General features: G+C 47.1%; 1 protein-coding gene across 1 annotated transcript; it reads right to left on the bottom strand.

The window, feature by feature from the left end:
* Positions 1–1,552: 1,552 nt before the first annotated feature.
* Positions 1,553–21,789, bottom strand: LOC133122079 (sphingosine kinase 1). The gene is made up of 5 exons (XM_061231770.1): positions 21,202–21,789; positions 11,231–11,380; positions 6,237–6,331; positions 5,682–5,797; positions 1,553–4,413 (listed from the first exon to the last, which is right to left on the bottom strand). Exons 1-5 carry the CDS (start codon positions 21,629–21,631, stop codon positions 3,564–3,566), a joined length of 1,641 nt encoding a protein of 546 aa, XP_061087754.1. The 5' UTR covers positions 21,632–21,789; the 3' UTR covers positions 1,553–3,563.
* Between the last annotated feature and the right edge of the window lie 103 nt (positions 21,790–21,892).

Here is a 21,892-nt window from a genome sequence, read left to right as displayed (position 1 = left end):
CGTGTGGCCCCAATAAATTAACTGGGAAAATGTTCAACTTCATGAATTTCTCTATCTGTGATTACTTATTAAATAAAAAAAATACCCACCACCCATTGTAGTACATACAGTATTCATCTGTCGCAGTGCGTCTCAACAGTGGCTGAAGGACTTGCAACACTGGCATGCTGAAATTGCATAGCTATTGCTGGAGACAGGACATGTGCTTTCAAACATGCAGTACAACATCGGATTCTGTAAACATGACATCCCGCTGTGCAGACGATACCGAGCATCGCAGACCGCAAAGAGACTGTCCGCAAACGCCCTCACCGACTGACAGGGTCATAGTCTTCTCTTACACTTTGCCCTATAAAGCAGCATTATATTGAACACAATGCCCTGTGCTTGTAATATTCCTAACCATTCCAGCACACCTGTGTCCCTAACCGGTGACATTGCAAATGGATGGAAAAGTATGGCATGCGCTGTTTTCAAGGCAACTCTGTAAATAACACGGGATCATCGTAAAAAAAGAAAAAAAAGGTACAGCCTCACAATGGGAGAAATGATACAGCAAGTTCCCCCTTTGAATCACAGTATGTCCTAGAAAGGTGCTTAAGGTGCAATCTATTTTAAAAAAAAAAACTAAATTCTTCAGTGTTTTTTTTTTTTTTTTTTGGTCTTCTGTGTCTTCTCTTTTACATGCCCCGCCTCCAGAAAGCAGCAGGTTTAAATATTACACACAAACTCAAATAAACAAGAAATTGCATTGTGGAAACATCTTCACTTCATATCCCCAAATAAGCACTCGATTGTGTCTCACAGGGTCTTCAGACATCCCCCCCGGACACAGGGACATGACCTCTCCTATCAGAGCACTCAAGGAAATGCATTAATATATAAAGCCCCGTATTCCACCGCATCAGTGAATTATGATAATTATTCTCCCAGTTGCGGTTGAGCCACAGTGCTGGTCTCTCATGCTGTATTTAACAGTCACTGACCCATGCACCACTTCGACCAGGCTTTCTGTTCCCCGTTGTGTTTTTAAACGAAAGGGCAAAACGTGACTGAGAACTGCTCCCGTATCCAGCCGAGGTCACCAGCCTTCAGCTGGAAAGAAAGAAAGGGAGAGACAGAGTGCTGGGCTCAGGTTAGCCTTGATATCGCCATGCCTTGTTTTTTGTAAAGCACTGAAATAAGGACACATCGGTGCTGATGGGGGGGCCCTCACTGGGAAGGAGCAGGGAGACTGGGGCTCCTCTGGAGCACTGCAGTGCTGGAGGGAGGGGAGGAGAGCGGGAGGAGAGCGGGAGGAGAGGGGGAGGAGAGGGGGATGAGAGCGGGAGGAGAGGTGGAGGAGAGCGGGATGAGAGGGAGGAGAGGGGGATGAGAGGGAAGGGGAGAGGGGGATGAGAGGGGGATGAGAGGGAAGGGGAGAGGGGGATGAGAGGGACGGGAGAGGGAGGAGAGGGGGATGAGCGGGATGAGAGGGAGGAGAGCGGGAGGAGAGGGGGATGAGAGGGAGGAGAGCGGGAGGAGAGGGAGGAGAGGGGGAGGAGTGGGAGGAGGATGATTGCGGCCCAGTCTGAGGCCGTCTGTGTTTGTGCAAGGCCAGGCCATTTCAGCCCTGCCCCACAGGGAGGTCCGTCTTATCAGGCTAATTAATGCTCAGGTAAAAAGAACAACAAAAGCACAAAAGTTTTTGCAGAGGTTTTGAAGGAATCTGTACTATGGCTTTGTCTGCGACTGTAACATGGTTGATTGAGATGGCCGCTTTGTATTCCTTACAGGAGCAAGGTGGCGGCTGTGCTGATACCAAGACTCACTAGTCACTAGACATGACTCAGATGTCACTAGTGACCTTCAGCACTTGTAGCCTCCACATGCCAGCAATGAGAGCTGAAGACTGAAATGAAAGGCGGTTGCATAACGAGGAGAAACATTCGAGCGGAAACGGCAGCTCAGCTACCACAGATCGCCGACCCTCAGGGCCGCTGTCCGCAAGGCGAGGTCCTCGTGCTGTGGGCACGGTGTGTCGCTGCGCTGCGGGGAGCAGAGGGCAGGGGAATACGGCTCCATGCGCGCGCGTGACACTCATCCAGCGAGACAACGAGGGCGCGGTGCCCTCCTCACCCCGGCCCCGGTCCGCACAGCGCCTTCCCCAGCGCTGGTGGGCCTCTCAGCCTGCACCCACCCCCTTTCACTCAGCTGTGCTGCATTCTGAGAAAGACCGACCGTTTCAAGAACCGGGCGTACCCGTGAAACCAGAAAAATCGAAGTAAAACTGTTTGAAAATAAAGGTTATTGAGAAGGGTGCGATTACGCTGCGCAGGTATTGCTTTCGTCAAATATCCGGAAGGAACGTTCTGACCCGAGGCATAGCCGTCAGGACTCTCGAGTAAAAAAAATGGGATGAGGCGACGTTATTTGGCAATATGAAAGAAGCAAAGACACAGCTGTGACAATCATGTGCAAAATTACTGAAGCATTCAAGTATTGTACCATTAATGTAAATTGCCACCAGTACAATATCACAGTCGTTAGCCCCGTTTCACAACTCACTTTAAGGAATTTTAATGGCTCAGCTCTCCAGATAACCAATCATTTCCTGGAGTGAGGAGTGAAAGATTTTGTGCAGTGCTTATCTGTTGAGCTGAAGATTGCTTTTGTTTAAACAGCTTATTTTGGGTTTGTAAGATGTGACAGTATTGATTTGTGCCACTTTGTTCAAAAATGCTCCCCCTTCTTTTAAAAGAGTTCTATTTGGTTTGTTGAATTAAATTCTGTTTTAATATATGACCACTCTGTCTTCCTGCTACTCTCCATTACATGAATTTCAACTGTGCTACCAGCAGTGATCAAGCCTGGAAATATTCAGTGTTTACGTAGGAACTGTCACAAATGTGATTTAACTTTTCTCTCTTGTATTGAATTGGCAAATTAATAGCCACATATGCAGTTACTTTGCTTTAGATCCTACTCGGGCCACACTGAAATCAAATTTGTTGTAAGTCATTGCAATTGAAATGCATTAAATATGGATTAAACATCCATGTGATTGATTAGAGAATAGATCAAGTATGTCTGTTGGATGGAATAATACATAAATATATAATTCATAAACTGCTGAATACATTACTTTCATCTGGGCAACTTCATCCCAGAGAAAGCAGTATGAAAAGTATTTTTAAATGACGCCGTTGTTCATCTGCCAACCTAATTATTGGATTGCAAAACAAACTGGTAGGATCACATGGACTGGGCTAATAACAGGTCTATCCTAATCTTTAAAAGTGTATTTTATATGTATTTATACAATCTTTACTGCAATACTAAGACATATGGTAAGGAATGGTTGAAAAGCTGCATTGGTGAAACACACGTTCACACTTTCTCAAGAGTACTCTTTCTAACCTTACGAATACGGGCCCGGGCTCGATGCTATAGGAGAACATCCTATTGTAAAGAGATTCCAAAGGCTCACTACTTTGGCACTTGTATGTAAAATATCAGCACAGAGAAGAAAATAATCAGAAGTTCAACATTCGGACCGTTGGAGCTTGGCGCATGTCCGGGCCTCAGACGCACACGAGCCGGGCCAGCCCTGGGTGCACCTGGGCCTGAACGGGCCCGTAGTCCAGCAACTCCCCATCCACCGTGATCACCCCCTTCGGGGAGAGGGGCTCCAGACGCAGCGCCCGCACCTTCACGTACACTATGTGGGGGCAGTCGCAGGCCATGTGGGTGCCCTTCTCCATGGCCAGGAAGAGGCGCAGCAGGGCGGTGCGCGAGATGCCGGCCTTGATGTAGTACAGGTGGATGAGCCCGTCCTGCAGGGTGGAGTCGGGCGCGGCCATCATGTCCTCCGACAGGTGGGACTGGTACATGGCCAGCACCAGCACGAAGTCCTCCTCCTCCACCACCGTCCAGTCCCCGGGCACCGGCTGCTCCAGGGGCACCAGGAGGGAGTCGCGCGGGCCCCTGGGGGCCCCTGCGGGGGCCTCGCCCCTCCGGGCTTTGATGGCGTTGTTGGAGTTGCAGGAGTTGTGGAAGGTGTTCTGGTTGGAGGAGGCCTTGGAGGGCTGGCAGAGCAGGGAGGCGCAGAAGGCGGAGGGGGGGAGGGGCGGGGTGTCCTCGGCCGGGTGCACTGCCTCCTCGGCGGGGAGGTAGGCCAGCCTGCCCTGGTACACCCGCAGGCAGGCCAGCCGCACCAGCGTGCCCACGGTGAAGCGCGCCGCCCCCACGTACCGGTACTTCTCACTCTCGATGTCCACGTCCGCCACGAAGCCCCAGGCCAGCGACAGGAAGGAGAAGAGCCGCTGGTTGGAGGACGTGTTGATGGACACCAGGTCCATCTGAGACACCAGGCCCTTACACAGCAGGAAGCCACAGCTCAGCAACAGCTCCTCGCTCAGCAGGGGCTGGTACCTGCAGGGCGTTTAGCACAGTCAGCACAGCCCAGCGACACACATCACTCACACACTTAACAGCTGTGCATGGACACTCAGTGACCACTTCATTAGGCAGTGGACACCAGGCCCCTGTTCCACAAAACAAGACTACTGTTATAGCTGGATAGTACTGTTATAACGGCACTGAGTAAAACCCAGGAACAACTCCTTTTCCTTGCACAGTCCATGTTCCAGATATGTGAGGGTTCCGGGTTTTACTCTGTGCAGTAGTTCAGCTAATGTAGTGTTCGTGCTTCATGAAACAGGCCCCAGCTCTTTAATGCAAATCTCTAAACAGCCAATCATGTGGCAGCAACTCAATGCATAAAAGCAGACAGACATGGTCAAGAGGTTCAGGCGTTGTTCAGACCAAACATCAGAATAGGGAAGAAAAGTGATCTGAGTTTCTTTGACTATGGAATAATTCTTGGTGCTAGATGGGGTGGTTTGGGTATCTCAGAAACTGCTGATCTCCTGGGAGTTTCACACACAACAGTCTCTAGTTTACAGAGAATGGTGCAAAAAGCTAAAACATCCAGTGAGCAGCGGATCTGTGGGGGAAATTGCCTTGTTAATGAGAGAGGTCAGAGGAGAATGGCCAGACTGGTTATGTCGCCTTCCTTGTCAGCTCGAACAAATGCGTTACACAGTGGCATGCAGAAGACACATCGAACCTTGAAGTGGATGGGTCACAGCAGCAGAAGACCATTAAGTCTAATAAATGCCTAATAAAGTGCTCACTGACTGAATGCACTGCAGATAAGAACTGGATTCTGCTATTGCGCTCGGTTGAGGGATTTGAGTGCAGTGTGTGAAAACCTCCAGCAGGGGGAGGTTTTCAACAGGAACAACAGAAGAAATGGAAGCATTTAGAAGCTGACACAGTGCAAGGCTAGCTGAACAAACCCTCCGCTCACAGAATTTGCTCTCCATTGAACTTAACCATTTATTCCCATCAAACCCTTACCAAACAGTTTTTTTTCTATAACCCCTGATCTCCAAATTGAGAGAAAGGTGAGCATTACCACCAACCACTAGAATGATTTGTGAATCACCCTACAGTACCAGTACAGAACAAAACGACCTCTGGATCCTTCTGCTCTTTGTTGCGTTCTGGTTGGGGTTGTTTGTCTGTGGCTGTGCAGACTATCTCTGTCAGTATGAAGCCCAGCAGAGGAAGGACACACTTTTTCAGCGCAGTATCGAGGTGTTGAGCGTCTACATGATCACGTTAAGAGCGCTCACCCAGCGTAGTGGTGGACGGAGGCAGCCAGCGCGTTCCCAGATCCCCCGGGCAGGATCCCCAGCGGCGTCTGGATGGCAGTCTCCCAGTCCTCTCTCTCCATCAGCCCGTTCACCACCTGGGGCACAGAGAGGGCATGAGTACCCAGCAGCACCCTGACAAAAACCCAGTCACTCCACACAGGGGTGCCAATCGCTACAGAGAGCACACTCGAACACAATTTCACCCAAACACATGATATATACGTCATGAAAAGTATCCGTATATTATCGTTTTTATGACGGTACTGGTGCTTACATGTCTGAACTGATACCTTCTTGAATATAAAGAGTAAATGATGACATTAAAGAATCTCTTTTTATTATTCAGAAGCCAAGTAAATGAAACCATTTGTATACTTACAATTTACAGTTTCAGAGTTTTCGCTAGCTTGCTAACAGTGCCTGCTGTCACTGACAGATCAGGTGTAACGTTAGGTGTGCTAGTGAAGATCTGAGATCTGCGTTGCGTTTCAGTCCGGTAGTCGCCATAACGGCGCCTTCACCTCAGTCACCCACCTCAAACAGCAGCCCGTCTCCCGACATGATGACCAGGGCATCCCACTGCGTCAGGTCAGCCTCCCTCACCAGCTCTCGGGCGTGGTTCTGCCGCTCTGTCGGGACAGAGAGGGGCGGAGTGAGTGTGGGAGGACAGCGAAGGACACTGGGACCCAGAGGGACCCCACTGCTGCAGCGATACAACAACGTGTTTCACCATGTCATGGTCACCAGAGTGCTTAACAGTCACATATCCCACATTTTATATTTTACACTTCAGAGCATAAATGTTTGCCTTGTCAGAGCCCCACCCAGAAAATGAAAATGTTAATGTCTTTTGTTTATAGAGTGCATTCATACCTCATATTCACAAAGTGATCAATCAGCTTAAATCAGTAAAACCTTATCTAGAACAACACCAAATGTGTTTTGCTGTTGCACAGACTACTTCATATAAAGTTGAATTGAACACTTTCAATTGCATTAATTCACGACACTAAATTAATTAATTTAATTTGTCCATGGAGTATAGTTTGATGCAGCAGGCATTTTATTAGCTAGGGGGTAGACCTTCCCAAGGATAGACCCCCCCCCCAGAAAAAAGACCTCATTGGAAGTGCACTCCACCCCAGGTCACTTGGGTAGAGATGACGCGGCTCACTCTGTGGAGAGATGGTGCACACTGTGGATCACAGAGGGATGCAGCATCCTGAGGGAGGGGGCTATTGCGGGTTTCCTGTCCTGGTTTAAGTAAAGTGAACCTGTCTTACAGCCCTGAGATGGCCGAGTCCGTTCCCCCTGAGCTCCAGAACTGGGCCACGGATCCACACAGATCTGAACCTCTGAATGGCAATATCGCACCTCTCATCTGCAGACCGACGCGAATGTTTGCTTCCTGTATTTTAACATTCGGTAACGAGGCAGAGAGAGAGAGAGAGAAAAGCAGGGCTGTTTTCTGACACTCGATCAGCGGGCGCTCCATTCAGCGCTGGCCTCTGCAGGGGGATCGCCTTACCGCCATTTCACTCTGCCCAGCAGCGGTGCGCTCAGACTCCATTTCCCCTCTTCAGCCTGGACACATCCTGTGTGCCTGCGCAGAGACGCCGAGACTCAGAGGCACAAGGTCCAGGCACTGAGACTCACAGGCACAATGTCCTGGGCTCTGAGACTCACAGGCACAATGTCCTGGGCTCTGAGACTCACAGACACAATGTTCTGGGCTCTGAGACTCAGAGGCACAATGTCCTGGGCTCTGAGACTCACAGACACAATGTCCTGGGCTCTGAGACTCACAGACACAATGTCCCGGGCTCTGAGACTCACAGGCACAAGGCCTGGGCTCTGAGACTCACAGACACAATGTCCCAGGCACTGAGACTCACAGGCACAAGGCCTGGGCTCTGAGACTCACAGGCACAAGGCCTGGGCTCTGAGACTCACAGACACAATGTCCCGGGCTCTGAGACTCAGAGGCACAAGGCCCAGGGCTCTGAGACTCACAGACACAATGTACCGGGCTCTGAGACTCACAGGCACAAGGCCCAGGCTCTGAGACTCACAGGCACAAGGCCTGGGCTCTGAGACTCACAGACACAATGTCCTGGGCTCTGAGACTCACAGACACAATGTCCCGGGCTCTGAGACTCAGAGGCACAAGGCCTGGGCTCTGAGACTCACAGACACAATGTCCCGGGCTCTGAGACTCACAGACACAATGTCTTGGGCTCTGAGACTCACAGACACAATGTCCCGGGCTCTGAGACTCAGAGGCACAAGACCTGGGCTCTGAGACTCACAGACACAATGTCCCGGGCTCTGAGACTCACAGGCACAAGGCCTGGGCTCTGAGACTCATAGGCACAAGGCCTGGGCTCTGAGACTCACAGACACAATGTCCTGGGCTCTGAGACTCACAGACACAATGTCCCGGGCTCTGAGACTCACAGGCACAAGACCTGGGCTCTGAGACTCACAGACACAATGTCCCGGGCTCTGAGACTCACAGGCACAAGGCCTGGGCTCTGAGACTCATAGGCACAAGGCCTGGGCTCTGAGACTCACAGACACAATGTCCTGGGCTCTGAGACTCACAGACACAATGCAGGGGTGGAAAGGCCACTCAATGACTGGGCATGTAATGCATTCCTACCCGATGCGGTGACCGCAATTATGCTCCTCCAATTAATTCTGATCTTTCCTCAATGGCATTCTCTCCTCAGGTCTGCCTCCTGCCTTTATTAGAGCAGCCTCTGGCACGCGGTTCTGGGCTCTGTGGGCCGAGGCTAATGCGCTATGCCACGGCCCCTTTCACAACACTCCTCTGTGCCGGGCCGAGGGCGGGGGGGGGGTGGTGAGGGGGGTCAGTCTCGCCATTGTTAGCGCACTGGGGCTCATTTGAACTTCACATTTTGGAGAGGCATGCTTAACCTTAGGGGACACTAGCTCCCCCTTCCCCCTCCTCCCACCGTCCCTGTCCCCCCTAATTCCCTCATTGACCCTGGAGCACACAAAGGACCCTGGAGATTCCTGCTCCATTCTCAACAAGGGACCCCAGTAGAGTTGAGACGTAGGTATTCTCTGCCCAAGACAGAAATGATTAATGCTCCTTCCAGGAGTAGACTTGATTTGCAGAAGCAGTCCAGCGGCTCTCTCAGGCCCTGTTTCCTCCTGTGAGGGCCCCGTTCAGCGGGGGTCTGCTTCCCATGGTGGGGAGGCCGTTAGGGAAACAGCCGGAGGCACAGCTGGGAACCCAAAGCTGAAGCCGAAAGCATACACTCCCGCCTGATAGGGCTGCACTGGGATCAGCCAGCTTCAGGCCACAGACACTCACTCAGTCAGTCACGCTCTCCTCCCTCTGCACTGTGCTGGGATCAGCCCATTTCAGGCCACAGAGATGCACTAACACCCACCACCCTGTAGGGGTCACTGTGTCACGCAAGGGCTCTGGGGGGGATGACCAGCGGAACTCCAGCCTGCCAGGGTTCTGCCCCTCCCTGCTAGCAGAACCACCTCTGACCTCCGACCTTTACCGCTCCAGTACAGATGCATCCTGACTGTGTGGCAGGGGTGGGGTTCGACCTCAGCTGCAACCGACATCTCACATAAACTCAGTAACCAAATAAAATGGATGTACTTTCACAGCAGAATGTAAAAAAAGCAAATGTACAATCTTACCCCGTCCCCCCCAAAAAACATTACCAACTTCCAAATCTGCGAATGAAGCCCCACACAAATTTGGGGAGTTTGCAGAGAGAACAAAGGTGAGCAAACAGCTCAGTGCCTCAGCACTCTCATACTCTGAGGCAGCGTTTCTGCAGGGGCTGTTTAACAGGAAGTGGAGTGGGGGTGCAGTCAGTAATGAGTACGGAGAGCCCATTTCGTCCGTGAGAGTGAGCGAGGAAGAGCCCACTGACCCATATCGACAGCTTCCCGGACCCCCCCCCCCAGTGATAGCGCTTTATAGAGCCGCGCATCAATAATTTGATTGTCTTTTTTTACGAGGCTCCAGCTGCTGGACGTGCCCCGGCCCCCTGGCGCAGGCTGGACCCCCCCCTCCCCCGCCGGGCTGCAGGCTCTGCCTCTCAGAGCCATTCATCACACTGGGACTCCCAGACAGCAGAGCTGTTAATGGATGACCTGCTCTGCCTGAGAGAGAGGGCTGGGAATGCAGGCACACGTCACTGAGACTGAGGACAGCTACCTCACGTTACACCACACTGCCTTTATTTTATCCAGCGCAAACCGAAGGCCATTGGAACAACTACAGAACGTAAACAATCAGTTTAACATCAAGGCTAACATCAAATATAGGCATTAAAGTTATGGCACAGTTTATGTGCCGCCATCTTTGAATACATTCAGTAATTTCTCCTTAAGGTCTCCACCTTATTATTTGGCACCCATGGGCCGAATAGCTTATTTAAACATCACACAAAGCGTGTGTCAAAAGGGCTTCCCTTGTGAATTGAAAAGGGTTACGATTTTACCGCAACGGCGATGACAAAGGCACCCAAGTGCAGTGGGATGAGAGGATGAGAAAAGAGAGAATTAGAGAGATCTGGCTGTGCCGGGCGTGGCCCAGCGGAGAGATTTCCTGCGCACAGCACGCTGTGCCCCATGGCACCCACTAGCACAACATCTGTGCTGAGGAAGCAGACAAACGATACGAGAAGCTGTCAGCAAAGACGCTTAACACAATGAGCATTACATATACAGCAGGTATGGAGCGGACATTATGACAGAGTGACAGCAGCAATTCATCATCTTTACAGCAGGAGCTCTGTGGGCAGCGGCAGCCTGTGTGCAGTCAGAGCAGTGCTGGGGGTGTGGGAGTCTGTGGGGCGATGATGGACTCTTACTGACCGGGGATGACCAGTGTGTGTGGGACAGTTACTGATCGGGGATGACCAGTGTGTGTGGGACAGTTACTGACCGGTGACCAGTGTGTACGGGACAGTTACTGACCGGGGATGACCAGTGTGTGTGGGACAGTTACTGACCGGTGACCAGTGTGTGTGGGACAGTTACTGACCGGGGATGACCAGTATATACGGGACAGTTACTGACCGGGGATGACCAGTGTGTAAGGGACAGTTACTGACCGGGGATGACCAGTGTGTACGGTACAGTTACTGACCGGTGATGACCAGTGTATGTGGGACAGTTACTGACCGGGGATGACCAGTGTGTGTGGGACAGTTACTGACCGGTGACCAGTGTGTGTGGGACAGTTACTGACCGGGGATGACCAGTGTGTGTGGGACAGTTACTGACCGGGGATGACCAGTGTGTGTGGGACAGTTACTGACCGGTGACCAGTGTGTACGGGACAGTTACTGATCGAGGATGACCAGTGTGTACGGGACAGTTACTGACCGGGGATGACCAGTGTGTACAGGACAGTTACTGACCGGGGATGACCAGTGTGTGCGGTACAGTTACTGACCGGGGATGACCAGTGTGTGTGGGACAGTTACTGACCAGGGATGACCAGTGTGTACGGGACAGTTACTGACCGGTGATGACCAGTGTGTACAGGATTCCGGCCTCTGTGAGCATGCGCTGAATGTGTGTGTTGAAGAGAGCGAGGGCCTGACCCTTCCCACTGTAAGGGTTCAGGAGAAGCATGACCCTGCAGGGCTGCCGTACCTGGCTGTACAACACTCCTGGAAGAGAGGGAGAGAGGGAGAGAGAAATATTTAAAAAACTAGAAAGCATCAAAACAATAATCTAATATTTGTGCAAAAGCATATGTTTTGCAAGTCAGGAAAACCCCCAAGCAAGCACTGTGTGCCTGTTCAGTTACAGCTCTGGTCCTCTGACAGATGGTCCTTAATGGGATCATCATGTGGATTTCTTTCACACAAAAATAATAAATACATAATAATAATATTCACTTAGTGAGCACTTTATTACCGTAGGCTTTTTTCTTTCTTTTTTGTATAGAAAAGAGAAAAGGTCCCAGGCCTAACACACAAACAGGCAGCTGGACATCATCAGAAAACGTATTTCTTTAGACTTATTCTGCTGCTGTAGCCTATCCACTTAGAGGTTTGACACGTAGTGTGTTCAGACATGCTCTTCTGCATACCACTTTTGCAAGGCGTGGTTATTTGCATTACTGTCACCTTCCCGTCAGCTTCGACCAGTCTGGCCCGTTCCGTCTGACCTTTCTCATTAACAGCATGTTCCTGTCTGCAGAACTGCTGCTCACTGGATTTTTTGGATTTTTGCAAACTCCAGAGACTGTTGTGTGTGAAAATCCCAGGAGATCAGCAATTTCTGAGATACTCAAACCGCCTTCTCTGGCATCATTCCATGGTCAAACTCACTTAAATCATATTTCTTTCCTGTTCTGGCATTTGGTCGGAACAACAGCTGAACCTTTTGACCACATCCGCATGCTTTCACGCATTTAGTAGCTGTCACATGATTAGCTGATTAAATATTTGCATTCACAAGCTACTGTACAGGTCTAGCCAATAAATTGCTAATTGAGTGTAGAATAAATAAATAAATAAATACATAGGAAAACATAATGCTTTATTGATTCACAAAGTGTTTTCTTCTGTAAAGCTCTCCTAAAAACTAAATACCCAAGAAAGAGATGTGTGTGGAGGGACCTCTGAGTATGTTCTCTCCAAGTTACAACAGCACCCAGGAAGCAGGAAATTACAGCTTATGCCTACATTAGCTATTCTTCTGAAATATGTCTGCTCCTTAGAACAGGACTGTCTTTGCTCATAACGGTTTCTGATGGTTTCACACAATCTGACACTTAAGAATTTGCCCACAGGCAAACACTCCTAGCAGCTAACAAACCGCCCAGCTCTCAACATCACCAGAAATAGCTCCTGGTCTGTGAATGACACACATGAACACACGCACATATATAACAAAGTCCAGCGAGTCCAGCACTGCGCGCTTGCTCTTATGGTGAAGTTGGATCTTTTCATAGCTGGGGTTTCAAGAGGGCTATACAGCTTCACTCATCTCAGGCCAGAAATAATCTCAGTTCTGACAGCTAACATGTCTCATAACCCTTTATATGGACACCTCTGGAACACAGACTTAAGGTGGTAATATACCCACACGCATGAGCAAAGTCTCGCTGGGAAAGTACAGAGGGCAGAGAGAGTGCACTGAGGGGCCCTGAACCTGCCCCACAGGCCCTGAACCCGCCCCACAGGACGAGCTGGACCAGCGCACGGCTCCCAGACCCGGCGGCACGCGGTGCCGCGCCAGGGAAGCTGCCGGAGGATTCCACCCCGCCGCTCCCCGCACAAGGGCCTCCTTTGTCATCACCACGGAAGTGCCCTCCCTGCTAGCTCACAGCCAGAGCTTCAATCTTCCTCGGTCCCACCTCCAGGGTCACTTCATCATCTACATTTACACTCAGTATCAAGTCTGAAGCCCCAAGGCACTAAACGAAGCAGAAGCGAACCAAATTTTTTTAAACAAAAACAATATGGTTAATCTGTTAACCAAACGGGGAAACACTATGTCAACTGTTCCTCTTTGCTACAAAAAGGGGAAACCCACACCAGTGGATTTCCACAATGAAGCTTTTGTGTTCAAAGAGCCATGGATGCACTTCCAGAATATTATTTGTTTGTTTGTTTGTTTGTTTGTAATGATACTGGAAGCTGCTGTTTGCAATGTTGTGTCTGTTGTAACCTTCTTCACAGACCCTGTGGGCATGCTCAGTCTGTTCCAGGTGTTTATGGACGAACTCACCTACCATTTGACCTTAAAACACCAGACAGCTATTTTTGCTTATCTTGTGGTTTTACCTGAAGGGCTCATCCCCTTGTGAGCACTTTATATGGGCTTTCAAAATGCAAAATGCTGCTCAGACATTCTATTTACAATTTGCATTGGAACAATTGCACTTATCAATATATTAAACAAACCTTAGCAACAATTATTTAAGCCATTTCCCCCTCTTTTAATTGTAAGATCATTCTGCTCCAGAAAAGTAAACTAATTTTTTTAAATAAATGTATTTAATTAACCGAAATCTATCATTTTTATCCATGCAAGCACATACTCAAATTGGATTGAGGGGTAGGTAAAGGCAAATTATTTTTGATGTTAATGTAAGAAAAGCTAATCTTTAACCATTCTGCTCTCATTGTCAAGGCTGGGTTTGTGTTTATTTATTAACTCACTGGTTTTCCTTGGCAGGCAGTGCTTGAACACAGGGACACAGTGTGTCTCAGGTTCTTCATGTTGAGTTTCCAGTTCAAAGATATTTGTTTAGATCTCATGCCTTCCACAGTCATGAAAGGCTAAGTGTGGCGAAAGCACAGAGACTGACTTCACCCGGAGTCATTTAAGCCCAGAGCACAGAGGTCTGTGAGGAAGAGTGACGCTGCATTAATTCCTTCACAGCGAGGCTCAACTTTCATCACCTCACTATGAAGCCAGGAGCGGCTAGCTGGGCTCAATACAGTTTCCATCTTAAATGAATATGAATGCTTCATGCTTGGTCCTGCTCCTTGAGTTGGGGGTGCGGTAACCCCCAACCCAACCCCCCGCTCCTCAGTCTCTACCCCTCCCCCCTTTCCTCCCACACAGACCCGGCTCACTACCCCTCCCTAATGGTCAACACAACTTAACTCAGAACTGTGAAGGTTCCTTTCCTTCCCCGTTGCGTGGATTATGTTTGATCTGAGGTAGATTTGAACTTTGTTACACAGCTGGGCTTTGTTCAGGAAATACAGTCACTAAACATGCAGACCTTTCAATTACTGCCAACAGGTGTAATTAGCAGAATTCATTCAAGGTATCAGGGTGACCCAAGTTATTGGGTGACCCAAAAAATGTTAAGGTGTTATGAGGTGAAACACATTTTCATATAATGGTTACATGACAGACACAGATCAGCTGCTATGGAGTTCTGGGTCAATGCATCTCATCTTGCAATAACAAACACATTCTGCACATTCATATTTCACACATGGATACATTCCAGAGAGTAGAGTTATGACAAACAAGAAAAACTGTACATTAGATCATGTTACAAATCCAGCAATTACACAATACAATGAATGGATCCATGTTTCATCATGAGTCACCTTTTACATGCTGTGTGTGATATTACTGCAACGGTCTTTATGTCTACAACAAACACCTTCTCTATTCGTTTCACCACATGGAGGTGCATCACACACCGCCCCAAACACACACACACACACACACACACACACGCAAACACATAACACACACACACACACACACATACACACACACACGCACACACACGCACACACACGCACACACACGCACACACACGCACACACACGCACACACACGCACACACACGCACACGCACAGGCACACACACAGGCACACACACAGGCACACACACAGGCACACACACAGGCACACACACAGGCACACACACACACACACACATCCAGACTAGACTGCTTGGGGACTTGAGCATACATCTACAGGGAACCAGCCCAGGTTAGGAAGGGGGTGGCTGTCTCACTGCTAAGCTGTGTGCACCCCAACAGGGAATTCCATATCGGATATTGGGCAGAAAGAATCAAAACCAAGGGCTTGACAGCATGCGTCTCAGGGTCTGGACACCAGAAAGACCGAAGGGGGTTGACAGTTACTGAAGGAAAGATGAAAATAAGCACTTTGTGAGTTCTAAGCTTTATGCTATAGAATAAGGGTGTTGACATGCCAGATGCATCATCAGCATGAGGAGGAGGCTCTCTTATGGAGATTATGCGGTGCATTAAAAGCGCTCTCAACCAAATACCAAATACCCTGCCAAAAGTGACAAACAACGCACTGCCACTCACAGGAGTACGCCCCTCAGACAGGCATTATGTCACCATGCAGGTGATTTCCCTCTTAACCTAAGGGGTTTTGCTTTTTAATCCTATGGTTCTCAAACTCAAGGACTGACTGACAGTGACTGAGGCATATCCAGCATTTATGCAAACAACCGTGCACCAAGGTCAGGGGGAGAGGCTTATACTCAGAGACGCTGACAGGCCGTCAGGCCTCATCTCAGAGAGCAGTTGACAAGTGTCTGAAGGTGGGGCTGGCTGTGGCCTGCTCACGATCAGGACCTCCAGCAAACAGACATCAGAGACCGCAGAGCTCTGTGACAACAGCAGAACTACGGTCCCCCCCCCCACCCCCAGTAAATCAATCATTTAGATTAATCAACTAATTCAGACAATTTGTGCCATTTTCAAGAGGGAATGTGTAGGGCAGGCTATGCAATTCAGCAACATAAAAGCTAATTGCGCGGATAGCACTGTTGAAAGTTAAATCGCTCATAAAATCAATCACTCAAACTGCATTCACTGCAATGGGCCAAGTGACGAAGATGTTGAAGATTGGTGGGATTAATTATTGTGACTAATACAAAATTGAAAGAATTTTTTTATTCAGTTGTGTCATGTTCCAGTTTACTCTCCTTTGCTTGTTGCTGCCGTCTACACATACACCTTTGCCGGTCTCAAGAATAAAGGCATTTATTAGGCATTCATTTAACATATTCAAATGCACCAGAAGCCTCCAAATTGCATCAGCATTCATCATCTAAACCACCCTTGGCCAGCTACTTTTTCTCTTTGGCCTACTACTACTTACAATTCTGGGGAACACTCTGGTCAGCATGTAGGAAATGATGGGGATATTCCACTAAAAATACCTTCAGCAGAAGTACAAACATGCTGCAGACTCACATAAAGAAAATACAGTCACAGGCGGGTAAACAATTGGCACAGACAATTATCTGCTGCACATTTCATTTGTGCAACACATAATTTGTTCCGTGAGGAAATTCAATTGCATCCGATTTAAAAGCTACTGTTGCTGACACAGTGTAACGTGATGCTGTTGGTTACAGCTCAGTTGTGGATAGCGTCAAATAATGGCTGTTGAAATTTGAGGTTGATATGAACAATGTAGCTACATTTGTCCCAGATAAAGCAAGCGACATGCTGAAAGCATACAATGAGATCCTCAAAGGCTTGTTGGCAAATGCAGTTTATTTAACACGTTATACACATTGTGATACTTGTGAATGACATTTGGGCTGGCGACTGCCAAAATGTTGACAAATAAATGGTTATACAAGCAGGAAGTTGTGCTGCACTCCGCTTTTGAGGAGCATGGTAACCCCTAACCAACTGAAGCCTCCGGTACCCACGGAGATGCCAAATCATCCTTTGTGGCTAGCAGCCACGGTCCAGACCGTGGGGCTCATCCATGCACCACAGCATGGTACCTTACCCGAATGAGCCACCCAGCAGCCCTGTGCCTTCAGAATGATATTATGAAAATGACACCCAGGTAACAGCACCCCTACCACAAAGCATGGTACTATTGCATTCCAGCTGGAGGGACTGGGAAGCTTGTTTCCTTCAATGTCAGGGTGCATGGAGCCAAATACAGGCAAGTATGTGAGGAGAACCTGACTCAAGTTCCAACAGGACAATGACCAAAAGCATGCGTAAAGAAATGGCCTAAAATCAAGACTTCTATTTGTGGATAAACGTTGAACAAAAATGTGTGTATCATCGTGAATCTGTTGGAAAGCAGAAAAGTAAACCTTCACTGCATTAAAATATTGAGTGTAATAAGACAAAATGTGATAAAGTTCAAGAGGGATGAAAACTTTCGAAATGCACTGTACTTTCACGACATCTGGGAAAACTCTTTTGAATCCACCCAAGTAGACCTTGGAAGCCCATGGAAGATGTATTGATTCCTGCAGAGCTTTTAAAGCCTTGTGAAAGCATCTGATAGCACACCTCACAGTACATTAATGTATTATAGTCTACCTATTAAGCCACATGTAACTCATTTGAAATTCATATATTCACTCTATTGGCTGCCTTGGATTGTGTATGTTCGAACGACCTACTGTAATGAATTAATTATGTTGTGGCTTAATGACTATCTGGCCGTGAATGACATAGTTCAAAAAGATAAATGGAGTCGGTTTCCTCCCACCAAAAGGGCATGAATCTAGAAGCCTTCATTCTCATCATTCCTTTCATTTTTTATTATAAATGCACCAGCATGCATGCGGTGGGGCTCTGAATCGGGCAGATCTGGGTGAGAATATATCACAGCACAGTGGTGAACTGATGCACAGATTGTCATGACTTATTTAGCCTCATGCACATAATCGGGAGGGGGCGAGTCTACGGATAAACACAGTGTGCGTTCCAGCTTTAAAAGCTGTCCGAGTTTGGTTGTCTGGCCATTGTGGTTAAAATAAAAAAGGAAGCAGTTTCGCTGACTATGAAACTGACATGGAAGGTTCATGAATTAATGCATTAAGAAGATAAAAATATCCTGTTTGCATCCAATTCCCTGCTCAGACCATTTGATAAACACATCCAAGAAGGAGCCATGGCCCTTTCAAATGGGCCTGAAATCTGCCTTACTGGTTTGTCCTGTAACTGAACTCCAGTTGGCTACAACACAAGATTCTTTAGACCAATCAGTAAGCTCTCCCTTGGTTACCGTGGACACCTGAAGGTAATACAACAGTAGACCTCATTCTGCTCCACCACGTTCAATTCAGCCATTGATAACATTACAATTTTTTTGGTGAAATGTTTTTATTTATTTATTTTTAATTGCCATGCTGAAACATTATTTTGAAGAGGCACTGAGGCTCTCAAGCTGCTGTAAAATTTCACGATGGCCAACACAGAAACACAAATTTCCTTCAGCCTCCTCCACAAATTTGCAATAATGTTATTTGTTTTCACAACAAAGGATGTAGGCCAACCAGCAGTAGGATTATGTTTGCAGTGTGGGGTTCTTCTGAGTATCATAAAATTAAGATGTGACAAAGCAATACAGAGGCCAACGCATCGGTGAAACTCAGTAAAGCTGTTTTTTTGCCTACATATGAAAACAGGCCATGCGACTGCTGTGGAACTGTCAGATCGGAATTCATGTGGTTTTTTTAACGTCACACTTCACTGAAGGTAGATCACTGTCGTCAACATTTTTTGTTGTTAATGCACGCATGTGGGTTCTTTCGGGGCAGAGGTCTGTCAACACTTAGGTCAGATATGCATCGCATACAAACATGAACAGTCAATGCGAAAAGACCGGATCCAAGCAAAGAAATAGGAATTGAACATTAAGGCCTGCAACGTCAACAAAGGCCTAATAGCCATATCAAGACCTATAAGGGACCCTATGAATGGCTATTTATCCCAATACAATACAAGCTAAAAAAGATAGCTCAGCCTTGTGTTGTAGGAATGAATGTGGCTGCGCATTATAGTTATCTGTAGGAAGAAGCCATGACCGTCCTTTTAATATGCTCACAAAAGCCAGTAACAAGACAACTCACTTCCACATCATTTCTGTATTCATGGTGATCTGTACGTAATATGACCCTGACATAACAAAGACCACAACAGTCAAAACCTCATGTATTTGTTCCTCCCGCACAAAAAATACTAACTAATATTCAGGAGTACATTCACTGTCATGTGCCCTAGTAATTTTACATACAGTTTTTTTGTTTACTATGCATGACAGTTGTTCTGTTTCTAGTTAACCTGACCCAAGCATATTTAAAAAATAGTATGTCATTAGTGTCTCTTGTGTTGGGACTCCTATTTCAGTTTAAAATACAATAGCCAAGGCAGCCCAGGGGGGAAATAAGACTGTTGAACAATGAGGAAGGGTCATGCAGCCCATTTTGGATCACTGTTTTCCTAATATATTGTGAGCGTGTGCCAAGACTGATCTTGATCACTCCAAGGGATTGCTTCAATACTAGTGAGCACCTCTATACATTTATTCTGACTACAAGTATCAGTCATACATTTCAGAACTTCCACCTATGTCCCTTTGTTCTTTTGCCAGAAATTGTGAGGAAACGGCTCTTTCAGTAAATCCCAGAGACAGTCATAGTAGCAGTAGTAGTAAGTCATAGTAAATGGTTTCCCTACTCTGTACGTTTTCAACAGCGTCTATGTCCTTTTCATTGTGACATGCCATATACTGTACTGGACACATTTTTTAAAAGCCTGTATGAGTGTATTTGTCAAATGTCTTTTTTTCCAAAATATATATCATAAGCCTTGTTTAAGTCTAAACTTAAACATTCTGAAGATGAAGTTAATGCCAGAAGATAGAAAGCATAGCTGCAGTTTTTAGCTGCAGTTTTTTTGCCCATTGGATTTGCATTGTAATCCAGGACTAATACAGGAGTAAACCAGCTGGGTGATTTGAGAGAGGAATCCAATCTCCCAATCAAAGATGCATGAATGCATTTTTAACATTCTGACATTCTGTCTGTCACATTTTACCCACCCAACCCATTTGGAAGCATTGGCATTTCAGAAGGCAAAGAAATTCCACTCACGGGTCGTTGTAAAGAATGTAAAGAATAACTTCAATCTTTACTCCTTAGTTGTTTTTCAACTACAAAATAGTTTTGTATTATCAGATTACACGCCTCTTCTAAGAGGCCATGGTTACACGAAGAGGGCTCTAATAACAGGTGGACCCAGTTTAGACCAGCAACAATGGACTGCGGAAATAAAGCCATTTGCTTAAAGGGCAAAGTAGCATACTAAATTACAACGTATAGGCTAGTTCGACTACAATGCGTTTTGTTTTGCAGAAATAAGGGGTGTTCAGAAGTTTTAGGTCACCTATGAGTTAAGATAGTGTTGTACAGAAAGGGAAGGTGGTCAATGCCACAGAACAGCTTACAGGGATCAAATTATAGCCCAAAGAATGCATCTGATACCCAACAGAATATGTCAATTACACTAACTATAGGTAGAATCTTCCACTAAAGCAGGGGTTCTTAAACCCTGGGGCCTCTTTGTGCATGCTGGTTTTAACTGCAAACACAATCGCAACCCGAGAACGATAACCATCAGCCCATATTATATGAAAAATAGCTATGTATTCCATTAAACTCCCCTATTCACATCCCTGACTAATTTATGCTTTAATTTTTATACGCAGTGATATTCGCTAAATGGATTCCTTGAGAAAGAAAACATTTTGTAATAGATAAAATTATAGACTGAAAGATAAAATCAGAGGGGACCTAATTGCTGTTTGTGAACACCTGGTCATTGTAAAACAATAATAAAATGTAAGAGGCAAAACAATATAATAACGATTTCCAATGTCGTTATCAGCTGCAAGATTCTTGAAATACAATATATAAGAAATAATGCAGGCTAACGTGGCAACACAAATTGCCTCATTTCTTAAGTGCAAAGCCTACGACATTGATACGTCAATTGTAATTTTTGAATCAAAATGTAATCGCTAAACAAATCTGGTAGTAGCCAATAGGCAACAAGAACTAGATTTACTACACTCTAACAATGCACCAACTTTTACTGACTACACGTCTACAGCCGCATTTCAGTCTACAACAAACTGGTTGTCAGGAGCGTCAGGGCTGCATTTATTTAAAATGATATCGTAAAAATATTCAAGGACTCACCCTCTCTGTGGGGTCGATGATGAGCAGAATATTCGTTGATTGTGCGAGCCCATTGCTGTGCCTCTTCGAGGTTCGCAAAGGGGTCCTGTCCCAATTCTACACGAAAACACTGCTCAACCCTCTGACGGGCCACGCCGGAACTCATCCATCTTTTCTTAAAAGGGTAAAAAAACGCGGAAAAATAAGCTCCAACGTCTGTGCTATCATCTCCCTTGAAAGCTTGGCAGCCGATACAGTCTCTCAAGTTGAATACCAGCTTGCTCTGTCCCGCAGTTGCCGATGTGATCTTCTGAACAGTGAGGTCAAGCTCTGTCAAACACAAGGAATACCTGACCTTTATGTTGTCGGTAGCCGTGAATTCTCCGTACAACACAACCTGGCTCATCCCGTTGCAGTGGGATGATCCCGGTTCTGTTTTCTTTTGATCCATCTTGTTCGGAGAGGTGAGGGAGGGAAGGAGAAGGGGACGCGATCCGTAGATCGACACGGGGAAGAGAGTGAAACTCACACTCACACATATACACACACGAGGCAGGTGCTCTAGACTGAGAGACTGCGTCCGACAGTTTCAGCTGCAGTACGAGTTCAACGCTCATTAGAACCCGGTAGTTTTGTTTGTTGGGAAGGGCGAGTCACGTCGCTCCCTAGTGATAGAAAATGGAATGACAGTGCAAGTAAAATTAACCTCGCT

Source organism: Conger conger, chromosome 2 (genome assembly GCF_963514075.1).
Source record: "Conger conger chromosome 2, fConCon1.1, whole genome shotgun sequence".
NCBI classification, from domain to species: domain Eukaryota; kingdom Metazoa; phylum Chordata; class Actinopteri; order Anguilliformes; family Congridae; genus Conger; species Conger conger.
This window is presented reverse-complemented; position numbering and strand designations above follow the sequence as displayed.

Coding starts and splice junctions, on each gene's coding strand:
- LOC133122079 (XM_061231770.1), bottom strand. CDS start 21,631: ATGGATCAAAAGAAAACAGAACCGGGATCATCCCACTGCAACGGGATG. Junction 5,798..6,236: donor GAGACGGGCTGCTGTTTGAG/GTGGGTGACTGA, acceptor TCTGTGCCCCAG/GTGGTGAACGGGCTGATGGA. Junction 4,414..5,681: donor TCCGTCCACCACTACGCTGG/GTGAGCGCTCTT, acceptor AACGCCCTGCAG/GTACCAGCCCCTGCTGAGCG.